Below are 23,687 nucleotides of genomic sequence, written 5' to 3' on the forward strand. Positions count from 1 at the left end.
GTCTGCAAAAGCTCTAGCAAAGCTAGGAGGTTCATTTACAGTTTGCCCTGAGATCTAAGGAAGAAATAACCATACAGAGGGAAAAAAACAGGCTTTGCAAACAAGGTGGATGAGACACAAAGAAAGGGTGTCTTGATTTATTTTTCCTTTCTCAAGCTTTCTGACCAGATCAAAATATAAAACTGTTCATTTGGTCTTTTGGTCAGCAGTCCTAATAACCAAAGTATTTTAAGTCTGTGTCCACTTTCTGAAAATCTATCATAGTAGTGGAAGAGAAAAGAACCATGAAGGAAGACAGCAATTTTTTTCAAAAAAGAATATATTTAATTTTTTGATCAAGATTGTAATGGTAAAAATGGTAAAATTTTTTTAAACTATAGATATAAGAAAAGCAATGATCTCTCATCATACCTCTGTCCCAATCATTAAAATGTTATGCTCTTCCTGATGTTGGTTATTATTAGAGTTGAGGTTTGCTCATCTGCAATTTGGTGAACAGTCTCTTGAAGGAAGGAGATAAAATATGACCACATTTGAAACCTGTCCACTCTGAAATGTATTTAATTGTGATAAAGTCATAATTGGGATAAAGAGTAGAATCTGTCACATTTGCACTTTTCATCTGTTCAAAATTAATACTAGTTTTGGCAAAGAACTTATAAGTAATGTTAGAATTTCCCCCTCCCCTTTGGCAATATAGGAAATAAGGAAGAGTTCTATTTCATGAAACAACAATACAACCTGTCTCAGATTCAACTTAAAAGATACAGCTCAAATATTTTGGGAAATTAGAACTGTATATTTCTAAGTTTTAAAACTAACAATTTTCTTATTTGAAATATATGTTATAAATTTAGAATATAACTATCAAACCTTTAAAGCCATTTTTATAGCTGTTGCCCAGGCAGAAGATGATTTTTCAAGACTCATGTCAAATTCTTAGCTTTCAGATTATGAGCTTAATTACAAAGCAGCCATGTTTCTTCAGATGGCTGAGTATACTCCCATAAAAACCGGAAAAGTGAAATTTGTAAATAATATATGGGGCCAAATATGCACACAATTTAGAGATCAGGTTGAGAAGGTGAGAAATTTGGTTGTGAGATATACTTAATTATTTTCAGAAAAAAGATTAGATATCCTGAAGACTGTACCTCCAACAGACAGGTCCATTGTGGATTCTGTGCTGCTTGGCTCTTTAATGTTTCAAATGAGCACCTTTCAGAACAGATTGCTCTCAAGTATTCCCACAAGGCATTGTAAGCCAGCATTGAATTTCTACAAGATTTGTTTGTCTTCTCCAGGAAGAGTTCCATCCTCCCCAATAACCCACATGCTAGAGTGGCTGTGACAAACTGCCACACACAGTCCACTAGGAGGTGAGGCCCACCCTTAGCCCCAAGCACAACAGGTATCAGCCCCCATTCCTAAGCATCCTACTAGGTGAATCTGTTAGCATAGGGAAATCTGGGAGGAAAATTATCTTTAGAGTACAGATGGAATCACATGGATGGACAGTTCTGATGAAATTTTGCTCCCTAGCATAGTATCATTTGTGTAGAAAAAAAAAAAATATGTAGGCTTTAGGATCAGAGTGCCCTGTTCAGGACCCAGTTATGTCCTGGGGTGAATCACTGATCCTCTCAGCCTTAAAACCCTCCATTTCCTCCTCTATACAGAAGAGTGATGTCATGGAAGCCAAGTGAAGAGAAGGCATGCCACAGGAGCTTAGGACAGCAACTGAATTCAGGACGATGAAGTGAGGACCAAAACAACCATGGGGGAAACTGGGCAAGATCCCTGCCTCATGCTGCTAAGGCTTGTTTTATTTAAACAAAAAAGAACCTACGTGAAAATGTCTCAGAGGAGATAGAGAGGAGTTCATTTCCTGTAACGCAGCATTAGTAACACAGGTGGCCTGTGTTGGTATGGGGCGCATGCTGGATTGGAAGCCAAAGGAGTCAGCTTTTACTACTTCATTTGCTACTTATCACAAAATATTGGGCAAGTCACTCAACTCCTCCAACCCTCATGATGTCCAAGAGTAAACTGGAAACATCAAGTGACATGTTTGATAAAATGAAAACTGAGTTTTTCATTTGGCAACAATGAAAACAAGGAGTTGTTAAGCCCACACAACTGCCATTGCACAGATAATTCATATCTTTAGAAAGGCATTAGGGGAAAAGCCATCTACCTCAGGGGCAGATGGCAGAACAGTGAGAAGTGAAGGCCTCTGGCATCACTAGCTGTGTCCCTGAGAGAGACCTGTCATCACCTGTAAATGAGGATAATGAAACCTACATGTCAGGATCTGAGAGGATTAAGCACAACAATTTAAGTAAAGCAAGTGGCAAATGTACCCTATAAATATTAGTATTGTTGGGCCCTGTAAGATATTATCTATCTATCTATCTATTGCATTAGATTATTGTTTTAGCTCATTTTGTTTTCACTGAGTAGAATATGCTTTGATTTATTAACCCCTTTTTGGTCAATAAATCTTAAGCTAGAAGTGGAATCTGTAACATAATATAATGTAGACTTTTAGCATTTAAACATTCTTATCCATAGCTGAAATGATTTTATCAAGATTATATAAACAGATACATAGAGAGACCCTTTTGCACTTGTATTTTAGTTTTTATGACACATTGTAATTAATTTCAGTGGAATCTTCATGGACTATTCAATCTGCTGCAATTTCCCCCTGAAATCAGATATCTAAAGCTCACATTATGTATTTCCTCTCAAAAAAAAAAAAAAAAAAGCTCACTTCCTAATACTTCCTGAGGACATTTTCAATGGTGTTACACGGACTTCTTTTTAACTGTATTCTCAGCTTTTCCTAGATCACACCCTTGCCATCATTGGTACCCTGGACCTCTGCTGTCCCATGGATTATTACCTACCAGTGGCTGCAACCCTCGTTGCATATTAAACTCACTTGAGGACTGTTTAAAAAATACTGCCAATGCTTGGCTCAAATAAATGAGGATCTCTAGGGTGGGACCCAGGCATCCTTTGGCTTTTAAAGCTCCCTAGGTAATTATAATGTGTAACAGGCATAAAGAACAACTGTTTTTGATGAGGAGGAAATTAAAGTGAAGAAGATACATTAAAATTGTTAAAGAAAAACATCTTAGTTTAGATAAAAGTTTTCACAGTGGGGATAAAAAAAAGTCATAATTAATTTCTTACTATTTCTTTTTTTGTGCCAATAAACCCACCCACCCAGTCAGTTATTAGTCACTTTTCAAGATAATGGCTTTGTTCTATCTGACACAAGGAAATCAATGATACTAAAGATGACCAAAGGTCACTGAGTGTAAAAGATCCTAAACAATCTTGAATTAATCTTCATAAATAGCTACACATTGGAAATGAACATGAATGCCTTCAATGGATGAATTATGGCATTTGATGTGAATTTCTGATTATAAATTTCTATGTTTTTTTTTTTTTAACATTCCCCCAACCCCCAGAGAAAGTCAACACAAAACACATAGGACTGGGATGAAATAATGTCCTATATCTTGTACACATAAAACAGAAAACCTGTTATCTTTTGGTATCTACTTTTGTTAAGAATAGAAGAAACTCATAGTCTAACAACCAGTCTTTGTGTCCAACGAAACTTGATATTCTATGGAGCCCAGATTGTCAAGTGTGTATAAGAAATAAACTGATGGGTCTAAACATGTAGGGAGGAAATGTTACAAGGAATTTTCACGGCTGCCTTCTCTATTAAACATATGCTATTCTATGTACTTGTCATCATTTTCCAAATATATGACCCTTGATTGCTTTATATTTCTTATTTATTGGCTTTTAAATTTATGGTCCATCTATTTACTTTTGACAATTTTATTTCCAACAGACACACACAATGTGAAGTAAACTACTATATTTTATGTCGATGCTGCCCAATCCAACAAACAAGAGGCTGAGCAAGCATGCTTTCAATTCTGAAATATCTTTACTTTTTCTTAAAAAATATACTAAAGAAAAACTCCCCAAAGGTATTAAAGATGAAAAAGGAAACCTATTCTTTCAGCGATATAAAATTACTAGGGGAAGATGCCAAGTTTAAAAAAAAAAAAAATCAGCTGCTGCTCCAGACTATTCTTGGTCCCCTGAGGGCTTCTGCAAAACCCTGCAGGTTACATCCAAACGCCTTATTCAGAACCATATTTGTTAAACATCAAAGAACACTTCACCTTATAGACACCCAAGTTTGCGACACACAATTCATTCTTGCAAATTATCTTTCTCCTTATCATCTTTCTCTGAGCTAAGTGAGGGGCAGAATTTTAATGTAACAAAGGAGAGATGGATGTGTGAAGTATGAGGCTGAATAAAAATGGCTGAAAAGCAATCCAAGCGAGGCTGGAGGGTGGCCACACCCAGTGCTAATACGGGCTGTTTCAAAATAAATCTGTTATACCAGAGGGCAGCCGCCACTGTTTTGTTATTTCCCTCCATTTATTCTATAGAATCCAATTATTAATAAATGGTAGTTAAGGGTTACTCGGATAACAGACAAAAACACCGAAATATTTCAAAGTGAGCCTTTCTAATATGTGGCTACGCCATCATATTTTCAGGATTTGGAGAACTAGTCTACATTTCCGGTCTCCTTTGTGTGACCACAAATAACAACCCTGAAATGGGTGTGTCCCTCTTAAAAGGATGTACTAAAGCCCTCAGTTAATGGTTCTGCTAGGAGACTGCAACCTTTAGGCAGAAATAAATGCACTGGGATGCACGAAACAATAAGAAGCACTTTAACTCCTGGGGTCAGAAAAGATTAAACAAGTACTGAATGATAACGCCAAAGGAGCTCTCTAAGGAGGCAAATGATGCATTATTTAAAATATCAGCATTACCACAAGACAAAAAAAGGTAAAGGTTAAAAAAAGAAGAAGAAGAAGAAAAAGAAAAACAAACAAACACCATTCATTTTGATTTTTTAAATAACAGGTTTACTCCCCCCAACAGAAAGCTCTTGAGTGTAAAGCATGCATAAGTCCCACAGGTGAAATGATGCACAATGGACGAGTCCGGATCCCGGGATTCGCGTGCGCCGCAGGCATGCACTACTGAAATAAAGAGAATACCCTGACTTTTCCAGTTGCTCCACACACAGTCCATCTTGGTGGAATCGGCAGTGGCCTGCATCGTGCGGGCTTTGGGGGCTCGCAGTTCCTCTCCTCGGGGGCACTGAGCTTGCACTCAGGCGTGGTGGCCCGGCTGCAGCAGCTGGGCTCGCGGCGGCCGCGCGGCTGCAGACAGACTGAGGCTGCACCAGGCGCGCGCGGCTAGGGGCGGGCGGGCGCGGCGCGGCGCCGCAGTCTGCGCGGTAGCGAATCGGCGAGGCGCGGCCCCGGAGCCGCCTGCGCGCCCGGGGATGCGGGCGCCGCTAGACGACGCCAACGGGTAGGCTGGGCGGTCTTTGAGGGGGGAGCTGCCCCCGGAAAGTGTTAAGCCGCTTATGAACGCAAGGGCACGCAGGCTGGCTGGATGTAGGAGAATTGGGATAAGGGGACTGAAAAAGGGCCAAGGATGAGGGTGGTTGTTAGGAGAACCTGGGCTCTTCTGACTGGTGTAGGGCATGTTCTGGAAATTTCTAAGACACCAGCCGGCAAGTACATTTGTAGTACAAATGCCAGGCTTGCAATAGAATGCCCCCTAATCATCCTACCGTTCACTCACCTGTCCCTAATTCTAATAATGGTGGCCATGATAAATTTTAATTGCCTGGACTCTTCCAAAGAAGTGCCAAAATCTCTCCCTCTTTTGGAATATTGCACAAAACCTTTGTTGTCAAGCTGCAGTCATTGGAGAGAAAGCCCAGTTGCTCAGGGCTGTGAATTTCTCGCGTTGCTCCTCTACTCTTGAGGTGTTTAGGCATTGGATAAATAAATATCAGAATGTTTTAACTTTAGGCTCAAGGTCAGAGTCCTTGGTCACTGCAGTGACAATCCAGGGGTGTCCCAGGGACATTCAAAAAAAAAAAAAAAAAAAACAAACAAAAAACCAGGGAAGCATAGGGCATTTTGTGTAAACTGTGTCATCTTTGGGATTGGACACTCACTAGGGATGATGGAGGTGGGTGGTGCGCATTTGGGAGATAAGGTTGGTTACCAAGAGTAGTTAAAGATTTCAGGAATCCCTAATTAAAATGCAAATATCAAAGGAAGGATTGATGACCTGTACTCAAATCTTAGCCTAAAATATCTTATCAGAATACACACCAAGACCTTGGGAGACTGGATTGGGGGCGGGGGGGGGGGCGTGTTTTCATGGGGGAACGGTAGATTCAGCAAAGAGAAAAGGCCTGGCATGTGGGCATTTTCTGGAAGAGGGTCTTTTCAGTAGCTAAGACACAACGTGATGGCCTTAGGGACCACGGGAAATATCAAAGAAAGAGTTCCTTGTCACTAAAACAAACTTCCTGTGTTTTGTTGTGGCACAGGATCTCTCTGCCTGGTGGAGATGTGGAACCTTCATGATTCCTCCCTAGTTCGCAGAAGGGTTCTTTTTCAAACCCAAATCTACATTTACATATTCTATGCCAGCAAAGGCGTAGGGACGGTAATCTCAAATTATACTTGTAGACATGACTTATCTTTCATTTTTATGAAGCATACAGACTTTAAAATATGATCTTGGGAATCATGCATATTTTATTCAAAAAGCTTCTGGAGAAACCAGCTGGACCCCTCTGCATATCTTTGTAACATATCTGAAATTATTTTTGAGGAAGCTTCATAAGTATGACTGCAGGAAGATTATAGGACGATTGGGTAGCTGATGTCTCCCATGTGGTGTGGGGTGTGTGTCAGAGCACTGACAGAACTGATGAGGTAGAAAAACAGTGACCACATTATTACAAAGCACTTTTCAAAATAGCCACCTCTAGAGACATTAGTGACTTTTAAAATTTGTGTTTCCTGGCCCCAGTCCAATTGTTTTTTGTCATTGTTGTCATTGTCATTTTGGGGAATTTAGTTGGCCAATTTCTCAAAAAGACTGGTAGACAATAACGAACTGATCAGCAGCGAATTCTTACTGCATTATGCAGGACAAGACTCAAAAGGAAGGAGAAGGCAGCACAGGAATTTGTCAGGTGAGCTGTTATTGCCAAGGCTACTTTTCAGTTATGAATCTTTGGACCCTTAGCCACTAGGAGGCACTGCCAGTCCATTGATATCCTCAGTCTTCAGTCCTAAGTTCAGAAGGTGCCAGTAGGTAGAGGGGCCACAGTGAAATGCACAAGCCCTTAGCCAGGCATGGTGGACATGGCTGCAATCCCAGCAACTTGAGAGGCTGAGATAGGAGGATTTCTAATTTGAGGCCATGCTGGACATTTTAGTGAGATCCTAAGCAACTTAGCAAGTAACTGTCTAAAATAAAAAGGGCTGGGGTTATGATTCAGTGATAGAATGTCCCTGGGTTAAATCCTTAGTAACCCACCCACCCACACACACAACACACAGAGAGCAACACAAACCCTAGGAGTTTACTCTATTACCATGCATTGCTAATGGGACAGTCTGCACAGTGTGCATTGCTTATCTCAGCAGTAAGCTGACCGTTACACATCCCTAAAAGGAACCACAGGCAGAGGTAAGTTCTCCTTCAAGTAGAGGATAGATTATGTCAGACCTCTTGGGCTATGCATTTTCATTGACCACAAAGTCGACCTTGGAATGTCAGCCTAGCTTTGAAAGGCCAGATTATTTTCAATCATGGAGAAAGATCTTGACAGCACATGAAAAACCAATAGAGTAGCCTGATAGTAGAAGGTTGAGGAACTAAGACAACAGCACAGACAAGATTCCCACTAGTGGGACACACATTGAGGGGCTTTTGGTTAATGCACAGGTAGCAAGTGAAACATTAATGAACTTATTAAGGCAAAGGTATCTGTGAACGAAGATCACTTGACTGGAAATCACTGAATATGTGTGTGGCAGAAGTTAGTTATATGGCCTTCAGCAAGTCATTTGTCATCCCTCTCTCATAATAAGTTATAGCTTTGGGTGTTTGTTTCTATGTAATAATAAGAATTTATTTCCCATAAACATTATAAATGGGTGCTTTCTTTGCACAAATGCCCACTCTGTTAATTGTGAGCTCTTGCCAAGGTCAAAATGATCAAATGGGTAGAAAAGATATGTAAATTTTCCTAAAGCAGTGAAAGAAAACAAAAAGCAAAAGAAAGCTTACTAAAAGCAGGCAGGAACTGTCACTATCTTTAAAACAGTGGAGAACAGACGGACTTTGTATACAGCCACCTCCGAACTTGGTTTAGGTGCCTGCCAGGAAAGGAAGTGATTTCTTTAGTTTTCAGGATGAAATCATGCATTAGGCAGTCTGTTTGAAGGAAAAGCAAAACAGTCAAGTTTTATTATCTTATCCCACATCAAGATGAGTGTAGAAGGCTGGCATGCCCAGAGTGACTGTATGGTGTCTGTCTGCTGTAGCCTCAGGATTTTATTGTTGAGAAGCAGTGGCACCTCCACAGATACATTTAGTCAACAAATATTTATTGAACACCTAGTATGTGCTGTACACTGTTGCAGGCATGGAGCAAAGTTCCTTGGTTTAAGAAGTTTATATGCTAGTGGAGGGGGGGGAGCAAATAATAAAAGTGTTAAATACTATTTCATTGGAGACAAATATGGAAAAATAAAGCAGGTAAAAGGGATTAGAGAGTGGAAATAGGTGGAAATTTTGTTATTTTATTATTTTACAAAAATGATCAGTAAAAGCTCATGAGGAAAAATTGGAGCAGACACCTAAAGAAAGACCAGAACATCATTAAGAGGTAGGGAAGAAGAGCATCCAGAAATGAACTTTTTTGTGATAGACTGTAATAACTGTCAGACTACATCAAGCTTTCTCATAGACTGTCTTGATTTTTTTTTTTAATGCTCTGAGAAGTGTAGCAATTGGAAGTAAAGGCACAGAGCTAAAAATATACTTCATTATGATCAAAGAACACTAAGAACTCTTTTTATGCCATATGGAATAAGGAAATTTAAAGAGACAACCAATTTGGTACATAACCTGCTGTACCAGGATAATGGACGAATCGTAGAGATTAAGACAATGGATTAGCACTTGTCATTTGCAAAGTGCTTTTCACATATGGTATACAGTTAGTGTTTATAAGATCCCTATCAAGTAGATAGTATTTATCCTTAGTTCTGGACCCATTCAGTCATGCCACCTCAACACATCTATACAACCCATACCAAGTGTTTGTCTCTGTAAATACAAAGAGAGCAGCTGACTGGGAACTTTAGTGTGGAGAGATTTACATATAAATAGATATAAGCAAGCAACTGATACCTGAATGAACAGGAAACACTGTACACAAAACAGCATGGTTAGGGAGAAGAGGCTTCAGGTAAGGCTTCAGAGTAGGTGATAATTAAACTGAGTTATGAACAAGAAATGGCATCACCAGTTTCAGTGACAGAGCTTTCCTGGCAGACAGTTATGGAATGGGAAACGTAATGACAGACAAGAGCAGGGGCCAGATTGTGACAGGCCTAAATAGTAATATTGTCAATAAATGAGGGAGGCACTAACAAGTTCCAGGGAGTGGACTAACATGAGAAGTTGAACAATTTATCCAAATTTGAAGTTTTCCAGAATTGATAAAAGGACATAAATTATAAGGTTTATGGCAGACCGCCAGCCCTTAACAAGATGAATAAGAAATCAATACCCCAATCCATAGCACAGTGAAACTGTAAGGTGTCAAAGACAAGAAGAAAATCTTAGAAGTGAAAATAAACAAAAGACAGATCACCACCAGACAAATTGCTAGACCAATAGCAGTCTTTAACAGAAGGGGAAGAGCAAAGAAAATTTCAGACAGCTAGAATTCTGTATCCAGCAAGACGGATACAGACATCTTCAGATTTGTGAGGAATGAGAGAATTTACTAACTGCATAACCTGAAGAAAAATTCAGTGAAGGTGAAAAAAGAAAGAAGAAAAATGAACCTAGAAGGAAAAAGTGATATGCATGAAAGAATTCTGAGCATAAAAATTGTTTCATTTGGAGTGGTTAAAAAAGAAAGGTAGAACTACAACAGGAGACAAAAGATACCATAGGTAGGGGGAGTGATAGGAGAAACAGTATTATAGTTACTATAATCATTTATGGAGCTGGATCCAGCACCATCATCTTATTTCCTTCCTATTCATTAAATCTAGTTTTGTGCCTTTACTCCTCCTTTTTTTTTTTAAGATTTTAAAATTAATCAAGCATGTTTTTTATTAATCCATTTATTTCCTTTAATAGTTACATAGGTGTACCTTTTCAACATTTTATTGATCATTCTAAAAGCTACATCCTTAATTTATTCCAATCAGTCTCCACTTTATCTTAAATTAGTAAGTTTATAATTTCCTGTACAATACAAGAATTTTATAACAGTAAACTCGCTTTAATCTCTGCCCTGTTTGTTGTGGGGTTGTTCTATATGTTACAAACATCAAAGGACATAATTTTTGTTGTTTTAAAGTCAATAGTATTTCATATTTACTCTTTTCACCTCCCCTTACACTATCATATCTCCATCTGGGATTCTTTTCTTTCAAGTCAAAGAATTTTCTTTACTATTTTATAATTGAGGTCATAGCATTCAATTATATCAGCTTTTGTCTCTCTGACAAAACCTTTATTTATCTTTCATATATGGTAGTTTCATGGGCAAAGAACTCTAATTTGGCAGGTTTTTCTTCCAGCAATTTAAAGATTTCATTCCACCAATTCCTGGTTTTTATAGTTTCAGCTGAAAAATTTTTTAAAAACTCATTTTCTTGTTGCTTCTTGCAAAGGAATTTTTATAATTTTTTAAAAATCTTTTACTTTTAGCTCTGATTTTATGAGGTTTGATTATAATAATCTGATGTTTGCTTTGGGATCTGTTGAGCTTCTTGAATCTGTTGATGATTCCTTTTAGTGGGTTTGAATAAAAGTATTTCTGTTTTCTTCAAATATTCCTTCTGACCCATTTTCTCCTTTTCTTCTGGGAATCCAATTATTCATATGTTAGGCCTTCTAAGGATGGCTCAGATGTCTCTTGTGCTCTGCTTTGTTCTTTTCATGTTTCACCTACCATTTTGGATATTTGCTGTTGATCTCTGGGTTCATTAGTTTTGATTTTTTTGTGTTTAAACCTCTATAAAATGCAGCCAAATAAGTCTTATATTCAGAAATTTTACTTCTTTACTTCTAGGAATTTCACTTAAAAATAGATTCAACTTATCTGTTGAAGTTCTCTATTTTCTTTAACATATTTATGAGTTATTTTAAAGTCATTTATATGCTATGCATATCTGTGAGTTTGCGTCTATTATTTTGTGTGTGTTTGCTTCTATTGTTTCCTGTTTCACTTGATTATTGGCTGCCTCTTACTTGTCTAATTATATTTGTGCTATAATAGATATCATATATAAAAACCATAAAGACTGACATTTGATACTATTTTCTTTCAAAAAGGCTTCCCCCCCATCCTCTATTAACTAAGATAAAGGGTTGATTAGAAACGGAGTCACAGTAGGTTTCAGTTTTAGTTAGACTCAGTCCACCTCTGGTTTCCATTTTCTTGTGATATTTATAATGAATTGTTTTATGTCCTCTTTCCAGTAGATTTACAATCAACACAACCCCTCAGTCTCAGCATATAGTTATATATTTGGGGCTCCTCAAGATTCCTGTGCATCATGTCAAGCCATACAACTGTCAAAAGTTTCATAGGTTTTCTGTCACCCAGTAGAATTCCTTTACCTAGGCCACATCTGATATTCAGCTAGTGCCTAATTTTGGTAAATGCTCCTGCAGAAGAAAATGATCAGTGATGTCTGCTTACCTAGAAGTAGCTCTCTTCTCATTTCTTGAATTTTAGTTTATCTCATATTTATTACTCCCCAAATTATCTAATGTCTTTGCAAATGAAATTATGATTTCTATAATTTGTTCATATTTTTCTAGTGGTTGCAATAGAGATAGTGGCTTACGACTATTTACTCCATTCTACTTTGAATTAGGATATTTGCATTTAGAAATTTGAAATTTTAATTAATAAATACTCCAATTAATGGATCAAAGAGAAAACATATTGGAAAGTAAAAACTCTTAGAAATACTGAAAATGTCACATATCCATTGTGTAGAATAAACTAAAGCTGTATTTACTGGGATATTATACTTCTAAATGTATAAATATATAAAAGAAAAACAAACAGAAAATTAATGAGCTAGATGCTCAACATAAGAAGTCAGAAAAAAATGAATACACAATACACACAAAGAAAGAATATGTAAAGAAATAATAAATATAACATCAGAAATTAATGAAACAAAAACATGACAAAATGACTTCTGATTTCTCGTCTAGCATGTAGGAAGTTTGGAAGTCGACACTCTGTCCTAACAAATAGCAAAGAGCTGAAGACACTGAAAAAGCAACAGTTCTTCTTAGGTTGGTAATAAGAGTGAGGCAGATGCTGTTCCCTAAATGGGAGAGGCTGACAGGCGAATAGAGAATCACCTTACTGGAGTGGAGACTCATGATTTGAAAATCCCATGAGGACCAGTGCCTGGATAGAAAAACCTAAGCTGTAATAGACAAATTTCTGAAGAGAACAAGTGAGACAGATGGAAACTCTAAGAAGACCCTATCAGTGAGAGTGGGTGAGCATAATTTTGTTTTATCTCCAAAAGCTCTGCCAGGTTTTCACAGTAATTATTGGAGGAAAAAAAATCCCTTCCTTATTCTACCAAGGAAAAGGGAAAATGTAAAACAATTTTATAGCAGTTTGATTCATAATTGCCAACACTTAGTACAAACCAAGATATCATTTACTAGATGAATGGAAAAATGAACTGTGGTACATCTATACCGTGGAGTATTAGTTAGCACTAAAAAGAAATGAGTTACCAAGCCACTACAATGGCACAGAGATTTAGATGCATATTACCAAGTGAAAGGAGTCAATCTGGAAAATTCATACAAATAATACAATGAATAAGGCAAAATTGTGGGGACAGTAAAAAAGATCCGAAGTTGACAGAGGTTAGGAGAGGAGGGAGGAATGAATAGTTGGTGCACAGAGGATTTTTAGGGTAGTAAAAGTACTCTGCATGGGTACTTTAATGATAGGCACATGTTACTCTTGATTTGTCTAAAACCATATAATGAACACCACCAAGAGTGAACCCCAATGTAAACTGTAGACACTGGGCAATAAAAATTTGTCAATGCACATTCATCAATTATAACAAATGTATCACTCTGGTGGGTGATGCCGATAATGGGTAAGCCTATGTATCTGTCAGGCAGGAGGAATACGCGAAGTTTCTATACTTTATTCTCAATTTTGTTGTGGACATAAAACTACTTTGAAAAAATAAAGCCTAGTAATAAAAAATAACAAAACATAATGAATCAATTAAATAATTTGCTAGTTCTTGATAAGGCAATAAAATATGCAAACCTTTGATATCTGGCCCTAAAAAAAGGACAGAAATAAACACTTTTAGGATAAAAAGGGTAATATGGTTACACATTTTTAAATTAGAGGAGAATATCATTATATACTTATGACAATATTAAACATCTTCACAAATAGATGTTTTGATAAAAATATAACTTACCAAAACTGACTCAGGAAGAAGTATAAAAATATGACCATTGCTATAACTGTTAAAGAAAAGGATGTCACTGTTAAAAGTCTATTTCTCCATTTCCACTCTTTCCTCCCTTGCTCATCACTGAAGTTCAATGGCTTTACAAGCATATTTTAAATGGCCTTCATAGTGTGATAAACATATTCTAAATGACTTTCAAACAGATACTCCTCATTTTATACAAGTTATTCCATAAGAAGAAAAGACAGGAAAGACACCCCAACTTATTTGAAAGGTTAGATTATCTTTTATTCCTGAATTAGGCAATGAGACTACCTCACTTAGGGGCAAAATAAAAATCCTTAAAGATATATAAGCAAAGTATTTCAACAATTAATCAAACACAACTTTATCACAGAAGTTCAACACGATTTTTTAAGATTCTATTTGCATGATTTACTGTGACCACAGATATAAAGGAAAAAAGTCTAAGTGATCAATTTGGTACGCTAAAAAAATATAAAATTCAACACCCATTAATAAAAATTCTATCTAGAAATACATAAAAACTACTAAAATCTCTCAAAAGAGCTCTACCAAAACGTAGTACAAACATGACAGAAAAAATATAGCAAAACCTTTAGAAGCATTCTCTTGAAAATCAGTATTGAGACAAGGTAGCTCACTCTTAACAACTCACATTTTACTGAAGGTATTAACTGGTACACAAGAAAAATTAATCAAAAGTTAACAAAATTTCAACAAAAGTAAACTGTAATATTATCTACACAGAAAATTGATTTGGTGAACAGACTACTAGAACTAAGAAGTATTTAATAAGAGTGTCCCTGGACACAGTTCAATGGTTAAAAAAAAAAGACACTCCTATAGAACAGTGAAGTCTTTTGGAAAATATAATATTTAAGCTACCTTTGGTAAGGGTAATAAATCTATGATATTATTAGGAATAAACATAGCCAAGATTGTACAGAAACTTAAGGGAAGATTATAATTTAAAGATATACAAGAAATCTTGAGAAGACATCCCATGCTAGATGACCATTGTAGTAGAGATGGAAATGCTCTCAGATACGCATCATTCTGTAAATTCATGGCAATATCAATAGACTTACAATATGCTTTTTCATGGTGTTAGACAAACTAATCCTAAAATTCATATGGACGTAGGAAATGCTGAAAATATTCAGTAACATTTTGAAAGAGAAAAAAAAGCAAGGAGAAAGGGAAAGAAAAAAGGATTAAGTTTCTTGTTGTTCTTGGTTTTTTTGTTTGTTTTTGAGACAATTCCTGATCCTCCTTCCTTAGCCTCCTGAGTACCTGGGATTACAGATTACAGTCACCCGCCACCATGCACTGTGAAGAAGGTTTTTATCTTCTAGTTGTAAATGTTTACAGCATAATATTGCTGCATCAATAGATAAAAAGACCTATAGAACCAACTAAAGAATCTAGAAATGGACCCATGTATATATAGGATTTGGGTATTACTACTCATGACATAGTTTGTTTTAAATGCTTCACATATGTTAATGTGAATGACATGACATTAATCAGTGAGAAAGGAAGGGCTAGTCAATCAAAAGTGCTGGAATAATTGGCTAGTCATTTGGGAAAAGAAAAATTAAATCTCACACTATATCTACAATCATCAATAACAAATTGTTTAAGACTAAGTTTAAAAAAACTTTAAGAAAAAAATAAGAGCATAGCTTTATGGTAGCAAGGTAGGAAAAAGTTTTAGTAATTATAAATTTAAAAGGAAAATTATGATAATTTTGATTAACAAAAGAAAGTATAGAAAAATCAAGGCCTAGGAAAATTCTACAAATTAATAACAAAAAGAAATTTTGACAGAAAAATGAGAAGACATGCAGTAGGCAATTTATACACTGGAAATACTTTTGAGCCAATAAACAGAGTGAAAGTATGGGGTTTTCCATTCCAGGGAAGAGAAAATGAGAACCAGAAAAAATTAAACATTTGATGTTATCAAGTAAGGATGCAAAAGCAGCAACATATACATTGCTAGCTCTGTGCAGCAGTTTGGCAATTTCTATGAAAGTTTAAATGCATGCTTTGTGACCCAGAAACTCCAGAGAATTACTTACCCTAGAGGAACTCTTAAACGTGTGCATAAGAAGTTATGAAAATAATTGTCCACTGCAGCCATGTCTATAACACTTTCAGTAGGGAAATGGATAGATCATGGTTTATTCATGTAATGGAAGCCAATAAATATAGCAGTTAAAAGAAATGAATGAAGGTTTCAACATAACTAAATCTGAAAACATGATATTGAGTAAAAAAAAACACAACTTGAAAAAGATTTGTACAGCACAAAATCTGGAGATGGTGGAGTAAACAGGATGGCAAATCGTCCTCCTCAAACCAAGTATGAAATTGGATAAACTTTTTCAAAATAGCTACTTCCCAGTTCTGGGAACCAACCAATCACTATTAACTAGTTTAGAGGCATTTATTCATACAATTTTGGAAAAATATGTGATCCTGTTAGTTTTGACTAGGGCTTCTCCTATTCTTACTGCTAGCTGAGTTGTTGCAACAATATTACCAGGGTGAGGGACTCTCTGACACTGTGGAAATGAGCAGCTTCACTCTTCCAGAGAAGTGACTTGATCAGGACCTGGTGGTGTAGTCGATAAAGAGAACAAACTCAGCAGAGAATCGGAAATAGCACAATTTCTGGAACTCTACAGTTGTGAGCTTGAGGATGAGCAAGAGATCAGTGGATTAGCCAGAAATGTAAAAGGAGTTCTGGGACATTAGAAAGGATGGAGGGGCTGCATGTGCTTCACAAATTCTTTGGTAACTGGGAAATTATGAGCAGGTGCAAGGAAGACCTAGGAAGAACCAAGCTCTACAGAATCTCTGGTTGACGGGGAGGCCATGAGCATTCACAGGAAAGACACCAGAGGGGCCAAGATCTCCCATATCTATGGTTTCTGGTAGTCTGGGTGTATATGCTAGGCAGGACTGGGATGGCCCAGGGGGGAGTAAAAGCTGGAAAAGACTCAAAAACTTCCTGAACTTGTAATGTGTTCCAAAGTCCATATGCAGATGTACTGGTTGCAGGTTGAAACTTTGCAGAAACTTTGTAGATTTGAGATGTTTGAGTGCAGCTATCAATAGCTGTCCACTAAACTTTGCAGACAAGGAGGATGCTTGGGAAGTCATAATAAAACACAAAACGATACTAAGCAGAGACATTAGTGTCCATATACCATGGAGATTCACTCTGATTAAGTCCAGAAAAGTTACTAAAAAGCAAAGCAAAACAAAACAAATCTAAACAAAGCAAACACTCTCAGTAAAAAATATATCAGAATCAGCTAGTCACAGTGGTGAACGCCTGTAATCTCAGCTACTCAGGAAAAGATCACTAACTTGAGGCCAAAGTGCACAATTTAGCAAGACCCTTTCTCAAAATAGAAAATAAAAAGGGCTGGCGATGTAGCTTGGTAGTAGAACATTCCTGGGTTCTATCCCCAATACCAAAAAAAAAAAAAAAAAAAAAAGAAAGAAAGAAAGAAAAAAGAAAAAAGAAAAGAATCTAGAGTAGTTACAACGTATAAACCAAGTGTTCAATTGTCCTCAAAAAAAAAAAAATTACTGGATGTAAAGAAACAGGAAATTGTGACCCAAACTCAGGAAAAAGAAAAAAAAACTCAATAAAACAGATTCTGAATAGGTTCAGATATTGATTAAACAGAGAAAGTCTTCAAAGTAGTCATTATGAATATGTTCAAGTAATGAAAGCAAACCATGTTTAAAGAATTTGTGGAAGATGGGATGAAAATGACTGAACAAATAGGACATACTGATGAAGACACAGAAGCTAGAAAGGAAGCAATTGGAAATTTAAGCAATGAAAGCACAATAAATAGAAAGTAAAACTCACTGGATAGTATCAACATCAGATTTAATAAAGACAGTATTGTTTAATTTAAAAGTAGATGAATAGAAATGATCTAACATGATGTACACAAGAAAAAATGGTTGAAGACACATGTACTGAGACACAGAGACTTGTGCTACAACATCGAGTCCACCAACATAGGTGTAAAGGGAGTTCCAGAAAGAGAGAAGAGAAAGGGATAGAAAAAAATGTTTTAAGAAATAATCCTGTAAAAATCCCAATTAAAATTGATTAATAACAGATATAAGAACCTCAAGTAACTTAAGTACAAAGAGATTCACATCTAGATACACCTTTATAAAAAAGTTGAAATAAAAGACAAGCGGAAAACTTAATATACTGCCAAACAAATAATGGGTCAAAGAAGAAATCACAAGGCCAAGTAGAAAAAGCTTTGAGGGTAAGCAGATCTTGGAACTGTAATGCTGTAAAAACCTATGTCAAACAAGAAGACATAAGTAACTTGATCTTGTCTCAGGAAACTGGAAGAACAATTTAAACCCAAAGCACACAGACTGAAATAATAAAGATTAGAGTGGAAGTTGATAAAACAGAGAAAATAAAATAGAAAAAAAATCAGTGATACCAAAAGATGACTCTTTGAAAGAATCAATAAAATTGACAAACCTTTATTTAGCTAGAATCGCCAAGAAAAACAAACAGGATTCAAATTACTAAAATTAAGAATGAGGGGAAATTGCTACTGATCTTGAAGAAATTAAAAGAATTATTGGGAAATACTACAAATAACTGCAGACCAACAAATTAGATAACCAAAATGAAATGGACAAGTTTTTAGAAAAACAACTAAAACTGACTCAAAAAAAATAAAAAATGTGAATTGATTGAGATTAAAAGAGAATTAATCATTTAAAAAATTCCCACCAAGAAAGTCTCAGTTTCAGATGGCTTCACTGATGAATTCTATCAAAGAAAAGTCAGCATCAATGCTTCACAAACTCTTCCAAAAGGAGGAAGAGAGGGCAAGGACTTCCCATCTCACTTTATAATGTCAGTATTACCCTGATGCCCAAACTAGACAAAGGCATTTGAGCAAAGAAAATTATAGACAAATATCCCTTATGGACACAGATACAGAAATCCTCCAGAAAATTCTAGCAAGTTAAATGCAACAATATACAAAAAAAAAAAAAAACAAAAAACAAAAAACATCATGACTCAGTGAGACTTATCCCAGGGTAGAACAGTCAATGTAATAAACCACATCAATAGAATAAAGGAAAAAATCCATATAATTATTTTAATTAAAGAAGAAAGGCCATTTGAAAACTGTAACATGCCTTCATGATAAAAAAAAAGGAAAGAAAACCTCCCAAAACTGGAAATGGAAAGAAACTTTTTTAACCTGATAAAGGGAATCTCATAAAACCTTATGGCTAGCTTGGTATGTAATGGTGAAAGGTTGAGAGCTTTTCCCCACAGATATGGAGCAAGATGAGGATTGTCAGTTCTTCTAACTTCTGTACTGTACTGGAGAACCTAGCTAGGGCAGTGAAATAATACAAAGAAATAGAAGCCATTCACACTGAAAATGAAGAAGTACAGCCATCTCTACCTGCTGACAAAACAATCTTTTATATAAAAAAATTTTAGGAAATTCACACACTATAATTGAGGTAATAAGTCCAGCAATTTGTATGATACAAGAGCATCACACAAAAATCAACTCTATCTCTATATACTAGCAGTGAACAATCCAAAAATGAAATTAAGAAAAAAAAATTGCACTTGCTCTAGCATAAGAAAGAAAAAAAATTTAGGAATCAATTTAACAAATGATGTGTAAAATTTATCTCTGGAAAACTACAAAACACTAAAAGAAATTAAGGATCAAATAAAATGGAAGGACATTTTTAGTTATAGATTGCAAGATTTAATACTGTTAAGATGTCAGTATCTCTCAAATTAAAATATAGGCTCAACACAATCCCTGCTAAAATTCCATCCAGTTTTTGTTCTCTTGTTTGATTTTATTTTCAGAAGTTGACCACCTGATCCTAAAATATGGGGACCCAAGGGGCCCAGAATAGACAAAACAATCTTGAAAAAAAGAACAAAGTTATTCTGGTTTCAAAATTTACTGCAAAGCTATAATGATTAAGACAGTGAGATACTGGATAAGGCTATACTGTAGATGATCAATGGAACATAACTAACATCCAGAATTGAACACTTTCATATGTGGTCAGTTGATTTTTGACAAGTGCACCAAGAGCATTCAATGGGGGAAAGAATAGTATTTTTAACATTGGTGCTGGAACAATTGGATATGCAAGAGAACAAAGTTGGAACACTACATTATGCTGTACACAAACATGACCTCAAAATAAGTAAAATATCAATGAGAATAAAAACAAGAAAAATATTAAAAGAAAATACAGACATAAATCTTTACAACCTTGAATTAGACGAAGATTTCTTAGATGATACATCAAATGCAAAGGAACAAAAGAAAAAACAAACTGGACCTCATCAAAATTAAAGTTTTGTGCACCAAAGGACATTATCAAGAAAGTGCAAAGATAATCCTTGAAATGTGAGAAAATATAAACTATGTATATGAAAAGGGACATGTATCCAAATAAACAAATAATTCTTACAAGTCATCAACTAAAACAATCCAATTAAAAAATGGACAATGGATTTGAAGTAACATTTCTCCAAGGAAGATATACAAGTGACTAATCATCACATGAAAAGATGCTATCATTAGGAAAATGCAGAACTGCAATGATATAGCACTACACGTTCATTTCAATGCACATAATAAAAAGATGGAAAGTAACAAGTGTTGGCCAGGATGTGGAGCAATTGGAACCCTCATACATTACTGGTGGGAACATAGTGATACAGACACTTTAGAAAACAGTTTGGCAGTTCCTCAAAAAGTTAAGTTACAGTGTGACCCAGAATTTTCACTGCTAGATTTACACCCAAGGGAACTGAAAACATTCCCACACAAAAGACTTGTACATAAATATTCATAGCAGTATTAATATTCATGACAGTGGAAACAAAATATCCATCCATCAATAATTGGACAAACAAAACAGTACTATAATTCACCATATCATCCTTGCCACCACAAGCATTGCACCCTGTTTTTTCAGCCCTCAAATTGGTTTATAACCTTTCATCACTAATTGTCACATGCTATAATTCTGTTCATCACACTCTTTAACAGGTAAACAGAGCAACAATGTATTCACCAGTGTACATGGATTCCCATGGAACTGCTTGGCAAAGTCCCATGATGGAAAAAAAGACATGGAGTGACGCCAAAGTGCCTCAAGGTCATAGGACCCATAACAATTACAGCAGTAGTGTGGATGAACACAATTGGTGGTCTCCAAATACTCTGCTTCTATTAGAGGTAAAATATGGTATTGGCCTTTGTTCACTTGAATACTTGATCTCTGTGTTGGAAATGCATGGATTAAGGATCTCATAGATTTATTGAATTTCAAAAGAGACATTGCTTAGCACATCTAAAATGATGCAATGAGGAGTCATGAGGAGAAGAGAGCACAATACTCCTGGAGCTACTACTGTCCAAGGTAGTATCAGATCTAACATGAGAACATTATTCTCGAATAGTAAGAACAACACTGATGTGAAGACAAGCTGTCCTGTGAAACTGACAACATTGTCAAAAATGTAATTAACTCTTCGAAGTGTTTTGAAGTGTTTTACACTAAAAATAATTGTGGAACAGATGATGAAAGTCACTCCTTTGTATATTGTATAATGTATGAAAGGATGTGATGTTTATCTATCATCTTAGTATATACAAAAGATACTATATATGTAAAAGATACAATATTGTTCTGTTGTCTTACTTATAGAACAATCTGTATTTTATGTGTAAAAGATACTATATTGTCCCAGTGTCCTATTTATAGGACACTCTGTATTTACATTTTTAATGTAAATACAGTATCTGATAAGAAAGGACTTCTAAGATCTAGATTGATTTCCAACCTATTTTAATGCACCTATGTCAATTTCATTGAAATATTCACAGAATTGAAAACTTGAGAGTTAAAAAATAAGAGATATTGTTAGTATAAGATCCCTCTGGCAGGTGGCCGTAATGTGGCATCTCTGAGTGAGGCTTGTGAACAGAGTGGGAGCTGCGATAAAGCTTCACTTGCCATCTTGGCCAGCCACTCTTGCAAAAGGGCACAATGGTGCAACCTTACATGGCAACTTGGATTGCTTCTCAGCCTACCCTTGTTCTCAGGCCAGGCTTGCTCTCCATCTCAGCCTCTGACAACAGCACAACTCCTTGGCTCAGACCCAGATTCCTCTCTGGAACCCCTTGGCAACCTGAGTTTATTGCCGTCCCCCTCTTGGTCCTCTCTTCCCATGTAGCTCTCAGAATTTCCCTGGCTGGGCTTCCTAGCTCATCATTTGGATGGTTTCTGCAGTCAGCAGTTCCCATCAAACATAAGAATGATTGCATTATTTGTTTATTTTTTACTTGCTAGGGATTTGATTCTTCAGATATTTGCTTGTCACACATCTCTGCTTTCTACCCAGGGGTATCTCTAGATTTTCTGCTGCTTGTCTTGCCATCTGTCAGTCAAAGCCTGATTGACAGGAATTAGCATGATCCCCACATGCTAATTTTACAAGCACACACAAAGCATTTCACATTTACAGAAGAAAGAAAGAAGCAAAGAAAAACAGAAAGAAAGGTACCTAATCCACAAATTGATGGAAAGAGGGAAGATTAAGAGTAGTTTACTAAATAGTAAGAAATATATGAAAAGTCATAAAACAACCATGATATAATAAAATTGAATGCATCTGAGGCTAACATTAATTTTGATGTTGATTGAGACTTGAGAAATAATGATCTGATAAAGAAATCAGTAATAAAGACCTATGTACCATGTTTTTTATTTTACCTTATGATGTTTGAAATCTTTTCATACTGTAAATTTTCTTCATATGTCTATTAGACATTTGTTATTTCTTCCAACAATCATATCTATTTATATCTCTACTCAAAAATTTTATGTTTTTATTAACATTTATTAATTGTACATTATAATGGGATTTGGCATGATATTTCAATATAAGCATACAGATTTGCAGGGATCAAATACAACCTCTCCCTCCGACCCCAGCCTATAGTAATCACTATTCTTCATTCAGGTTGACTTTTTGTTTGTTGTTTAAATTCCACATGTGAGGAGAAAACCTGTGGTCTTGTCTTTCTCTATCTGGCTTTTTTATAAAATGTTCTCTAGTTCTATCCATTTTGCTGCAAATGTCAGGATCTCATTCTTTTTTAGGGCTGAATAGTATACCATTGTGTAAGTATTCCACATTTTTTAAAAAATATGTTTATCCATTGATGGATACCCAGGTTGATTCCATATCTTAGCTACTGTGAATGGTACAGCAATAAACACAGGTGTGCAGTATCTGTTTGATATTCTGAGTTCAATTTCCTGGGATATATACTCATAAGTGGTAAGCTACTTTTAATTCTTTAACATTTACATTTCCACCAGTACTATATGATAGTTTGTTTTTCTCCACATCCTCTTCAGCATTTGTTGTTTTTTGTTCTTTTATTAATAGTCATTCTAACTGGTGAGATGACCCAGGGAGAAACTGTCCCTTCTGATGGCTTTCTAAGTCCTCAAGATAGTAAACTACTTTCTTGGGAGAAAACCTATTAAATGTTACCACTTACCATGCTATGTATCTCTCACACGCCAAGCCAATATTCCCTCTGCCTTAAACTGCCCCCAAAGTTAGGTAACCGGCAACTAGAGAATGCTTCTATTGCCCAGAGCCCCTCAGAATTATCTAAACCAGTCAATCTTAAACCATTTACTCTGCCTTGTCTCACCTTTCCTGTAGAAACCCCTCCAAAAAGCTCTGGCCTATGCTTTTTCCTTCTGTCTCCTGACCAAAACATAATGCGTTTCCTGTGGTCCTACATGGCAAGGCATGACCCCTTCTCTTGGGAAATGTAATAAAACTCTTCTTTTAATGGCATTGACCTCTGTGTGTCAGCACTCAGTCACCTC

General features: G+C 36.1%; 1 protein-coding gene across 2 annotated transcripts in view; it reads right to left on the reverse strand.

The window, feature by feature from the left end:
- Window positions 1–23,687, reverse strand: part of RTN1 (reticulon 1) — a 226,529-nt gene that overhangs the window by 20,878 nt on the left and 181,964 nt on the right. The window contains exon 1 of one of the 2 annotated variants that reach the window (XM_081290226.1): window positions 5,121–5,341. The exons of the other annotated variant lie outside the window; for it this stretch is intronic. Within the exon in view, the coding sequence (XP_081146352.1) occupies window positions 5,121–5,181 (61 nt within the window). The 5' untranslated portion in view covers window positions 5,182–5,341. Of the gene's footprint in view, window positions 1–5,120; window positions 5,342–23,687 lie in introns of those variants that run through there. 2 annotated transcript variants of the gene reach the window in all.

This window comes from Spermophilus citellus (assembly GCF_964194105.1).
Source record: "Spermophilus citellus genome assembly, chromosome: 4".
Lineage (NCBI taxonomy): Eukaryota > Metazoa > Chordata > Mammalia > Rodentia > Sciuridae > Spermophilus > Spermophilus citellus.